The sequence below is a fragment of the Salmo salar genome, unplaced genomic scaffold, assembly GCF_905237065.1.
Source record: "Salmo salar unplaced genomic scaffold, Ssal_v3.1, whole genome shotgun sequence".
NCBI lineage: Eukaryota > Metazoa > Chordata > Actinopteri > Salmoniformes > Salmonidae > Salmo > Salmo salar.
The window spans coordinates 292,558-305,000 of NW_025548099.1; the positions used below are offsets into that span (position 1 = coordinate 292,558).

The following is a 12,443-nucleotide window of genomic DNA, read 5'->3' on the forward strand; positions in this document are numbered from 1 at the left end:
CCCACTGTAAAGACTGGGCTTAGTTGATTGTGTTGCACTGCTCAAGTCCGCGTTCTGGAACTGTCCGAGTCCACGTCCGGTGTGGCACCAAGAATATTGTCCGGTTACGCGCAGAGTGGACTAAGGTAAATTTTGGGGAATAACGATGGAGTTTGTTACAGTGTTGAAACGCCAAACTTTATTGTTCAATTAGCTTTTTGCTTTACGGTCAGGGACAGGATGAGTGTAGCCAGATCCTTTTCACTCTCTATCCTTGTTTCATTTTGTGGTTCACCGGATTCGTCATCATCATCGAGACAAACGACAGACGAACGTCCTGCTAGCTAGCCAAGCTAGTCGGTAAAGCTAGGTAAGCTAGCTAGCTACTCTACCAGCAGCATCCTAGTTATCCTAGCTAGTCGGTACAGCTAGGTAAGCTAGCTAGCTACTCTACCAGCAGCATCCTAGTTATCCTAGCTAGTCGGTACAGCTAGGTAAGCTAGCTAGCATCTCTACCAGCAGCATCCTAGTTATCCAAGCTAGTAGGTACAGCTGGGTAAGCTAGCTAGCTAGCTACCCTACCAGCAGCATCCTAGTTATCCTAGCTAGTCGGGTACAGCTGGGTAAGCTAGCTAGCTACTCTACCAGCAGCATCCTAGTTATCCTAGCTAGTTAGTACAGCTAGGTAAGCTAGCTAGCTACTCTACCAGCAGCATCCTAGTTATCCTAGCTAGTTGGAACAGCTGGGTAAGCTAACTAGCTACTCTACCAGCAGCATCCTAGTTATCCAAGCTAGTCGGTACAGCTGGGTAAGCTAGCTAGCTAGCTACTCTACCAGCAGCATCCTAGTTATCCTAGCTAGTCGGTACAGCTGGGTAAGCTAGCTAGCTACTCTACCAGCAGCATCCTAGTTATCCTAGCTAGTCGGTACAGCTGGGTAAGCTAGCTAGCTACTCTACCAGCAGCATCCTAGTTATCCTAGCTAGTTAGAACAGCTGGGTAAGCTAACTAGCTACTCTACCAGCAGCATCCTAGTTATCCTAGCTAGTCGTTACAGCTAGGTAAGCTAGCTAGCTACTCTACCAGCAGCATCCTATTTATCCTAGCTAGTCGTTACAGCTAGGTAAGCTAGCTAGCTACTCTACCAGCAGCATCCTAGTTATCCTAGCTAGTCGGTACAGCTAGGTAAGCTAGCTAGCTACTCTACCAGCAGCATCCTAGTTATCCTAGCTTGTCGGTACAGCTAGGTAAGCTAGCTAGCTACTATACCAGCAGCATCCTAGTTATCCTAGCTAGTCGGTACAGCTAGGTAAGCTAGCTAGCTACTCTACCAGCAGCATCCTAGTTATCCTAGCTAGTCGGTACAGCTGGGTAAGCTAGCTAGCTACTCTACCAGCAGCATCCTAGTTATCCAAGCTAGTTGGTACAGCTAGGTAAGCTAGCTAGCATCTCTACCAGCAGCATCCTAGTTATCCAAGCTAGTCGGTACAGCTGGGTAAGCTAGCTAGCTAGCTACCCTACCAGCAGCATCCTAGTTATCCTAGCTAGTCGGTACAGCTGGGTAAGCTAGCTAGCTACTCTACCAGCAGCATCCTAGTTATCCTAGCTAGTCGGAACAGCTGGGTAAGCTAGCTAGCTACTATACCAGCAGCATCCTAGTTATCCTAGCTAGTCAGAACTGCTAGGTAAGCTAGCTAGCTACTATACCAGCAGCATCCTAGTTATCCTAGCTAGTCGGTACAGCTAGGTAAGCTAGCTAGCTACTCTACCAGCAGCATCCTAGTTATCCTAGCTAGTCGGTACAGCTATGTAAGCTAGCTAGCTACTCTACCAGCAGCATCCTAGTTATCCTAGCTAGTCGGTACAGCTAGGTAAGCTAGCTAGCTACTCTACCAGCAGCATCCTAGTTATCCTAGCTAGTTGGAACAGCTAGGTAAGCTAGTTCGCTACTCTACCAGCAGCATCCTAGTTATCCTAGCTAGTCGGAACAGCTGGGTAAGCTAGCTAGCTACTATACCAGCAGCATCCTAGTTATCCTAGCTAGTCAGTACTGCTAGGTAAGCTAGCTAGCTACTATACCAGCAGCATCCTAGTTATCCTAGCTAGTCGGTACAGCTAGGTAAGCTAGCTAGCTACTCTACCAGCAGCATCCTAGTTATCCTAGCTAGTCGGTACAGCTATGTAAGCTAGCTAGCTACTCTACCAGCAGCATCCTAGTTATCCTAGCTAGTCGGTACAGCTAGGTAAGCTAGCTAGCTACTCTACCAGCAGCATCCTAGTTATCCTAGCTAGTCGGTACAGCTAGGTAAGCTAGTTCGCTACTCTACCAGCAGCATCCTAGTTATCCTATCCTCCCTCTCTCGTTGACGGATGCTGGCTACCTCTGTCCGGTTCTCCTCTCTTCACTAGATGGACGGTAACTTTAGTGTTTAACCCCTCTGTATCCAAGGACCAATCTTTTCAATATTTTTTCGGGCGCCTCAAGTAGGCTGGACACATTCCATTTTGTTTATTCTCAGCTGCCTCACCAACGTCTGAATGTGCATTAATAACTTTTAATTGCTAAATATTTCCCATAGATGGCAGCATAAGACCACGAAGCATCAGTAATAGGCTACAAGCAGCAATATGATTGACATAAAATAGCATGCAACCACAGACTATATGTCCCATGATTTTCTAAAATGGTCACTCATTAACATAACTTTAGTTAGCTATATATCTCGTTTTAGGGCTGTGTTGCTTTTAGGAGAGCAAATTAATAGTGACTAGAGCAGGTATTGAACCTCAGTATACATTTATTATAAAAAGTAATCTTAATATCTGATATTGCGAGTAAACAACCTCAGAATAGAAAAGACAAGAGTGCATCATCCAGCCGGCCAATAAATTACATAATTCAACCCTCCCGGTTAGTAAATTCCCCTCAACATGCCCCTGGAGAAGGCAGAGTGACGACACCAGCTTTTTACCGGGGCTGAGTTGACTACTAGAGAGAGAAGGCAGAGTGACGACACCAGCTTTTTACCGGGGCTGAGTTGACTACTAGAGAGAGAAGGCAGAGCGACGACACCAGCTTTTTACCGGGGCTGAGTTGACTACTAGAGAGAGAAGGCAGAGTGATGACACCAGCTTTTTACCGGGGCTGAGTTGACTACTAGAGAGAGAAGGCAGAGTGAAGACACCAGCTTTTTACCGGGGCTGAGTTGACTACTAGAGAGAGAAGGCAGAGTGACGACACCAGCTTTTTACCGGGGCTGAGTTGACTACTAGAGAGAGAAGGTAGAGTGACGACACCAGCTTTTTACCGGGGCTGAGTTGACTACTAGAGAGAGAAGGCAGAGCGACGACACCAGCTTTTTACTGGGGCTGAGTTGAGAGAGAAGGCAGAGTGACGACACCAGCTTTTTACCGGGGCTGAGTTGACTACTAGAGAGAGAAGACAGAGCGACGACACCAGCTTTTTACTGGGGCTGAGTTGAGAGAGAAGGCAGAGTGACGACACCAGCTTTTTACCGGGGCTGAGTTGACTACTAGAGAGAGAAGACAGAGTGGCTCGATGCTGGTTGATGAATTTGACAATGAATGTACCAGGAAAATACATTTTTCTCAACCAGAGGTGACTAAATTAATGTTCAGACTTATTGATAATCGTTATATTAATGAATGAAGTATAATTTCAAAACATGAGCATAAAACAGGTAATAATAAACATGAATCATCGTTATATTACTTCACAGTAATCTGTTAAATGCTTTTTCAGTCCTTCCTCTTGTGTTAGCAGTGTGGAAAGGGACAGAAAGAAGCCACACAGGAGTTTTCCTGTGAGGGGGAGTGGTGGTGTATCCAGGGAGAAAACTAAACTAATCTTCTGAAATGTATTCATGGTCTTATGCTGCCATCTATTGGAATTATGTAGCAACTGGAGTAGTACTGAAACATGAAATCATTAAGTGATAGATTTTAAACAAATACATGTCTGTCATTGAACAACCCCATGTCATGATTAGATAGTGAAAAAACACACCAATCTCTTTTGGAATTAAACTCTTCTTCTGTTTCCCATCAGTAGATGAGAGATGTAATGTTTGTCTCTGTTGTGTTGAAGACCAATCAAGCAGGAGAGACCAGCCTCCCCTGTACCCAGCTGTGTGTCCATGAAGAGTGACTGGTCTATGGGTCAACCTATAGAGTTTAGAGAGGGAGACTTTTCTACTGAACAAAGGTAAGAAGAACTCATGGGTCATGGTCAGTGAGTTAAACAACACTGTCTCTAGTCATTTCTCCTCTCCCATTTTCACATTTCTTTTTGTTGTTTTCATAATCCATAGGCTAATCCTTTAGTCCATTTTCATAGTCCTAAAACAATACTAAACAAACACAATATCCCCTCCGTGTGTGTGTGTCTCTGTGTGTGTGTGTGTGTGTGTGTGTGTGTGTGTGTGTGTGTGTGTGTGTGTGTGTGTGTGTGTGTGTGTGTGTGTGTGTGTGTGTGTGTGTGTGTGTGTGTGTGTGTGTGTGTGTGTGTGTGTGTGTGTGTGTGTGTGTGTGTGTACTGTAATCTCATGTTTTGTCCACAGAAACCAACAGGAGAGATCAGAGTCAGAGATTCTCAGTGGTCAGTCTTCCCAGAGTCATCAAACAGACCTGGACTCTATATTCAGTGTATGTGGTCCTGTTATCTACATTTCTTTTTGTTTACCTCAAGTAAAGTTTATCTGTCAATTATTCATTATTGTGTTAATGAGAAAGCATTTCTTCTCTTGCTTAACTTATTTACTTGATTTATTTCAGTTGCTTGAAGAGAAAATGATGACATTTGTGAAGAACGAGCTGAAGATGTTCAAGAGGATTCTTAGTCTAGAACTCCCAGAAGGCTTTGAGAGTCAGAAGCAGGATGAGGAAGTGGTGCATGCTGAAGATGAGAAGCAGGAGAGCAGTGCCAGAGAGGGGGCTCTGAAGATCACACTGCACGTCCTGAGGAAAATGAACCAGAAGGAGCTTGCTGACACACTGGAGAAATGTAAGATCTGTCTGCCTCATGTTGAATGCTGTTTTATAACATTTAAAAGCTGTGGCTAAAGTACAGCTAAAGTAGCTGTGTAACTCAATGATATTGTAGCAGCCTTAACACAACACCTAGTGACCTCATCAAGTAGCAGAAGGGATGTGTTGTGTTGATTAATTTAGAGAGAGAGAGAGAGAGAGAGAGAGAGAGAGAACATTAATAATACCATCAATAATACCAATAATAATATAATCAGTCACACCAGTTTGTAATGCATTATGAAAACATTTACACATTTATACAGTCAGATAAGAGAATAAATTATTATAATTTAAAATGTTATAACAGTCCTACAATACTGTAGGCATTAAAACAGACGTAATATTAATATCCTCTGTGTTATTTCTTCATACAGATGAGCTTGCTGTGATTTGCCAACGTGAACTCAAATCTAATCTAAAGAAGAAGTTTCAATGTGTATTTGAGGGGATCGCTAAACAAGGAAACCCAACACTTCTCAATAAGATCTACACAGAGCTCTACATCACAGAGGGTGGAAGAGGAGAGGTCAATAATGAACATGAGCTGAGACAGATTGAGACAACAACCAGGCAACAAGCAAGACCAGAGACTGTAATCAAATGTAACGACATCTTCAAACCCTTAACTGGACAAGACAAACGTATCAGAACTGTGCTGACAAAGGGAGTCGCTGGCATTGGAAAAACAGTCTCTGTGCAGAAGTTCATTCTGGACTGGGCTGAAGGAAAAGCAAATCAGGATGTTCAATTTGTGTTTTCATTCCCTTTCCGGGAGCTGAATTTGATGAAAGGGGACAAAAACACTTTGATTGAACTTCTTAATCACTTCTCAATGGAAACCAAACAATCAAGAATCTCTAACTACGACAAGTACAAAGTTCTGTTCATCTTTGATGGTCTGGATGAGTGCCGACTGCCCCTGGACTTCCAGAAGAACAAGATCTGTTGTGACGTCACAGAGTCAACCTCAGTGGATGTTCTGCTGACAAATCTCATCGAGGGAAATCTGCTTCCCTCTGCTCTCCTCTGGATAACTACCCGACCTGCAGCAGCCAATAAGATCCCTTCAGGGTGTGTTGACCAGGTGACAGAGGTACGAGGGTTCAATGACCAACAGAAGGAGGAGTACTTCAGGAAGAGATTCAGTGATGAGGACCTGGCCAGCAGAATCATCTCACACATAAAGACATCAAGGAGCCTCCACATCATGTGCCACATTCCAGTCTTCTGTTGGATTTCTGCAACAGTCCTCGAACACATGCTGAAACATAAGACAGAAGAGATGCCCAAGACTCTGACTGAGATGTACACACACCTTGTGGTGTTTCATACCAAACAGAAGAATGAAAAGTATCTTGGGAAAGAAGAGACAGGTCCACACTGGAATAAAGAGAGCATTCTGTCACTGGGAAAACTGGCTTTTCAACAGCTAGAGAAGGGCAATCTGATTTTCTATGAAGAAGACCTGAAAGAGGCTGGCATTGATGTCAATGAAGCCTCTGTGTACTCAGGATTGTGCACACAGCTCTTTAAAGAGGAATGTGGGCTGTACCAGGACAAAGTGTACTGCTTCGTTCATCTGAGCATTCAGGAGTTTCTGGCTGCTGTATATGTGTTCCTCTCATTCATCAACAACAATGAGAATCTCATGGACAAACAGCAAACAAATTCCAGTATATTTTCTCTGCTGTACAGAGACAAGCCTGAAGTTACTGTCTACAAGAGTGCTGTGGATAAAGCCTTACAAAGTGAGATGGGAAACCTCGACCTGTTCCTCCGCTTCCTTCTGGGCCTCTCACTGGAGTCCAATCAGAAGCACTTACGAGGTCTACTGACAAAGACAAGAAGCAGCTCAAAGACCCATGAAAAAACAGTCAATTACATCAAGAAGAAGATCAGGGAGAATCCCTCTCCAGAGAGGAGCATCAATCTGTTCCACTGTCTGAATGAACTGAATGACCATTCTCTAGTGGAGGAAATCCAAAGCTACCTGAGATCAGGAAGTGTCTCAGAACCCAACCTGTCACCTGCACAGTGGTCAGCTCTGGTCTTTGTGTTGCTGACTTCAGAAAAGGAGCTGGATGAGTTTGACCTGAAGAAATTCTCCAGATCAGAGGAAAGTCTTCTGAGGCTGCTGCCAGTGGTCAAAGCCTCCAGAGCTGCTCTGTGAGTAAATAAAATGACATATAAGAAGTATTCATCAGGAAGAAATATTATGTTTAGTGAAAAATATGTATTATAATATGTATATTGAAAAACATATTGAATAAATGCATTGATGGAAGATGAATCTATATGTTGTTTGGGAATATGAACCAAATGCATCAACCGCTGTCCTTCTACACTACTGGTGTTAAATTAACAGTGTGTTTGTGAAGTCATGATGATCTCGTTGCAGGCTGTCAGGCTGTGGAGTCACAAAGAAAGGCTGTGCTTCTCTGGTCTCAGCTCTGAAGTCAAACCCCTCACACCTGAGAGAGCTGGACCTGAGTAACAATGACCTGAAGGATTCAGGAGTGAAGCTGCTCTCTGCTGGACTGGAGGATCCACACTGTAAACTGGAGACTCTGAGGTCAGTATTCCTGTAGTTGGTCAACAAATGATTACTGTTCACCAGATCCACATGTGTTTACCAGACACACATAGTCCACACCATATGTGTTTGGACAGTGAAGCCTACAGTTTTAAATGTGGTGCTATGCTCCAGCATTTTGGATTTGAGATCGAATGTTTCATATTAGGAGACAGTACAGAATGTCACCTTTTATTTGAGGGTATTTTCATACATAGCTGTGTTACTGTTAAGAAAGGAAAGCACTTTATGTATTTAGTTCTCCCATTTGAAAAAGTTTTACATATTCGGACAAATTCACTTATGTTGTATTAAAGTTGTCATAAGTTTAGTATTTAGTCCCATGTTCCATGCCTGCAGTGATAACATCAAGCTTGTGATTCTACAAACTTGTTGAATGCATTTGCAGTTTGACTTGGTTGTGTTTTGAATTATGTTTTTCCTAATAGAAACTGAATGGTGAATAATGTCCTGTCATTTTGGAATCACTTCACTTGTATTGTCAGTAAGAATAGAAGATGTTTCTGAACACTTCTACATTCATGTAGATGCTACCATGATTATGAATAATCATGAATGAATCGTTAATGATGATGAATGAGAAATTTACAGAGGCACAAAGATCAGACCCCCTCTGTTATTGGTGTTATTCTGTATACTTCTGGCCCTTCTTTGGACACTGTGTTAACTAACCTCCAGACGAGCTTCAATGCCATACAACTCTCCTTCCGTGGCCTCCAACTGCTCTTAAATGCAAGTAAAACTAAATGCTCTTCAACCGATAGCTGTCCGCACCTGCCCGCCTGTCCAGCATCACTACTCTGGACGGTTCTGACTTAGAATATGTGGACAACTACAAATACCTGGGTGTCTGGTTAGACTGTAAACTCTCCTTCCAGACTCACTATAAGCATCTCCAATCCAAAATTAAATCTAGAATTGGCTTCCTATTTCGCAACATAGCATCCTTCACTCATGCTGTCAAACATACCCTTATAAAACTGACCATCCTACCGATTCTCGACTTCGGCGATGTCATTTACAAAATAGCCTCCAATACCCTACTCAATAAATTGGATGCAGTCTATCACAGTGCCATCCGTTTTGTCACCAAAGCCCCATATACTACCCACCACTGCGACCTGTACGCTCTCGTTGGTTGGCCCTCGCTTCATACTCGTCGCTAAACCCACTGGCTCCAGGTCATCTACAAGACCCTGCTAGGTAAAGTCCCCCCTTATCTCCGCTCACTGGTCACCGTAGCAGCACCCACCTGTAGCACGCACTCCAGCAGGTATATCTCCCTGGTCACCCCCAAAGCCAATTCCTCCTTCGGCCGCCTCTTCTTCCAGTTCTCTGCTGCCAATGACTGGAACGAACTACAAAAATCTCTAAAACTGGAAACACTTATCTCCCTCACTAGCTTTAAGCACCAGCTGTCAGAGCAGCTCATTGATTACTGCCCCTGTACATAGCCCATCTATAATTTAGCCCAACTACCTCTTCCCCTACTGTAATTATTTATTTAGCTCCTTTGCACCCCATTATTTCTACTTTGCACTTTCTTACACTGCATATCTACCATTCCAGTGTTTTACTTGCTATATTGTATTTACTTTGCCACCATGGCCTTTTTTTGCCTTTACCTCCCTTATTTCACTTCATTTGCTCACATTGTATATAGACTTATTTTTCTACTGTATTATTGACTGTATGTTTGTGTAATACTCTTGTTTGAACCAAGTATTGAGTTCATTTGTTATAATTAATTGGTATTATATTTAGAAGATGATTGAATTGCTCCTAAACTGTAATGTTGTTAATGCATTATGCTTTTTGAAGAAATATTTATTTAAATGTATAAGTGAATAGTTTGTTTTACTTTGAAGTTTAAGTTTTGACCAATAAGGTCGCTTGTTAAGTTGTGGCCAATGGGAGTTGACCTGGTTAACGGGAGGGAAAAAGACGTTGATGAAAGGATGGACGTTTTACCTCAGGACGGTTGGTGAAGAAAAATTATAAAAGAAGATGACAGAACTACAACAAAACCCATAGCTACTAAGACATGAAGGGAAATACATGTTTTATTTAATAAAAGAGTTGTTATAATTTCGTTAAAACTTTTGTAAAGACTGAATCTACCGACTCGTCGTGGAGGTATTAGCCAGCTAGAGGTTAGCCTAGCATCGTGTGACACCGGGAGATAATTGCTTGGGAAGTTTAACGAGTTCGTGTTGCCATGGGGATATCGGTTACTAAGGAGTACTGTCTGCATGGGTCGCTGTGCTGCCTTGGACTTGGTGAGGAAACCTGCATGGAACTGCCATACTTCGCTGAGGGAATATCTACCAAGTCGTGAGTAACCACAATGTGAGGTGCTTAATTTGGACACGGGTTGTGCACGACTCATTGGGGTTTATTATTTTTTTTTTTTTCTTTTGATGTTGTGTCTGAACATGTATTTGTGTTTGAAAATGTTTTAATACACATATTGAACATTATGTATGTTGCCTTGGTGGAGTCATTAATTGTTTTAATTTAATGCATGGGATGGTTTATCCTGATTCAATAACAGAAACCTATAATCATTTCATCTGAAGTTAATACCCTATTGTCATAACCCTAGATAGTTTACAATAGGAATTCTTATTGGAGATGTCCTTCTCACCTAACATCCCATGCTGCTGAGATACTCTACATATGTTAATGTTGTGAGAGTCATATTCAAGCCTGGTGAGAGGGTTACATTTGTTTAACTCCATGTGTCACTCTGTGTTGTTATATGTGTCGAACTGCTTTGCTTTATCTTGGCCAGGTCGTAATTGTAAATGAGAACTTGTTCTCAACTTGCCTACCTGGTTAAATAAAGGTGAAATAAATAAATAAATTGGTAATGATGAGAGGTTAGCATGTTTTGTTGTAGTCTCTGTTATTGGTAATGGTGGGAGGTTAGCATGTTCTGTTGTAGCCTTTGTTATTGGTAATGGTGAGAGGTTAGCATGTTTTGTTGTAGCCTCTGTTATTGGTAATGGTGAGAGGTTAGCATGTTTTGTTGTAGCCTTTGTTATTGGTAATGGTGAGAGGTTAGCATGTTTTGTTGTATCCTCTGTTATTGGTAATGGAGAGAGGTTAGCATGTTTTGTTGTATCCTCTGTTATTGGTAATGGTGAGAGGTTAGCATGTTTTGTTGTATCCTCTGTTATTGGTAATGGTGAGAGGTTAGCATGTTTTGTTGTAGCCTCTGTTATTGGTAATGGTGAGAGGTGAGCATGTTTTGTTGTAGCCTCTGTTATTGGTAATGGTGAGAGGTTAGCATGTTTTGTTGTAGCCTCTGTTATTGGTAATGGTGAGAGGTTAGCATGTTTTGTTGTAGCCTCTGTTATTGCTAATGGTGAGAGGTTAGCATGTTTTGTTGTAGCCTCTGTTATTGGTAATGGTGAGAGGTTAGCATGTTTTGTTGTATCCTCTGTTATTGGTAATGGTGAGAGGTTAGCATGTTTTGTTGTAGCCTCTGTTATTGGTAATGGTGAGAGGTGAGCATGTTTTGTTGTAGCCTCTGTTATTGGTAATGGTGAGGGGTTAGCATGTTTTGTTGTAGCCTCTGTTATTGGTAATGGTGAGAGGTTAGCATGTTTTGTTGTAGCCTCTGTTATTGGTAATGGTGAGAGGTTAGCATGTTTTGTTGTAGCCTCTGTTATTGGTAATGGTGAGAGGTTAGCATGTTTTGTTGTAGCCTCTGTTATTGCTAATGGTGAGAGGTTAGCATGTTTTGTTGTAGTCTCTGTTATTGGTAATGGTGAGAGGTTAGCATGTTTTGTTGTAGTCTCTGTTATTGGTAATGGTGAGAGGTTAGCATGTTTTGTTGTAGTCTCTGTTATTGGTAATGGTGAGAGGTTAGCATGTTTTGTTGTAGCCTCTGTTATTGGTAATGGTGAGAGGTTAGCATGTTTTGTTGTAGCCTCTGTTATTGGTAATGGTGAGAGATTAGCATGTTTTGTTGTATCCTCTGTTATTGGTAATGGTGAGAGGTTAGCATGTTTTGTTGTAGCCTCTGTTATTGGTAATGGTGAGAGGTTAGCATGTTTTGTTGTAGCCTCTGTTATTGGTAATGGTGAGAGGTTAGCATGTTTTGTTGTAGCCTCTGTTATTGGTAATGGTGAGAGGTTAGCATGTTTTGTTGTAGCCTCTGTTATTGGTAATGGTGAGAGGTTAGCATGTTTTGTTGTATCCTCTGTTATTGGTAATGGTGAGAGGTTAGCATGTTTTGTTGTAGCCTCTGTAACTCTCTCACTCATTATTATTCGTGATCTTTCTCAATCATGGCAGTCACAGGCTTGATGTAGTCATTGCAGTCAAAGAATATGGGACCAAACACTAAACTTTTGACTAATTTAACACACTATAAGTTAATTGGTCAGAAAACATATGAAAACATATGACTTCTTTAAATAGGGGGACTAGATGCATAAAGTGCTTTCATTTTTCTAAATGATGAAACCGAAATGTATTAAAATATCCTCAAATAAAAGGTGACATTATATACTGTCACCTCATATGAAACATTTGATCTGAAATCCAAAATGTTGGACTTTAGAGCCACATTTAAAATGTTATCTTCACTGTCAAAATAGATATGGTGTGGACTGTATACTCAATACAATCTAAATCTGATACCTCACTGTCTGTCTTTTGACTGATACTGCTTTTAAACTGGTCTGGTCAGTCTACTCAAATATTTGTACTATACATGTTTCTATCTGCAGGCAAAACGTTGATCATTTGTAATTTATAATATGATACATTCATTTATGAATAGATATGGAAGGTTTCAGGACACTGATAT

The 12,443-nt window shown here is 41.7% G+C and overlaps 1 protein-coding gene across 1 annotated transcript in view; it reads left to right on the forward strand.

The window, feature by feature from the left end:
* Positions 1 to 4,782: 4,782 nt before the first annotated feature.
* The window catches only part of LOC123732650 (NLR family CARD domain-containing protein 3), a gene marked incomplete at its 5' end in the record, with an annotated part of 16,818 nt that continues 9,157 nt past the window's right edge, over positions 4,783 to 12,443 (forward strand). The window contains 3 exons of the mRNA XM_045711921.1: positions 4,783 to 5,002; positions 5,403 to 7,194; positions 7,427 to 7,586. Coding sequence (XP_045567877.1) covers positions 4,783 to 5,002; positions 5,403 to 7,194; positions 7,427 to 7,586 — 2,172 coding nt within the window. The remainder of the gene's footprint in view (positions 5,003 to 5,402; positions 7,195 to 7,426; positions 7,587 to 12,443) is intronic.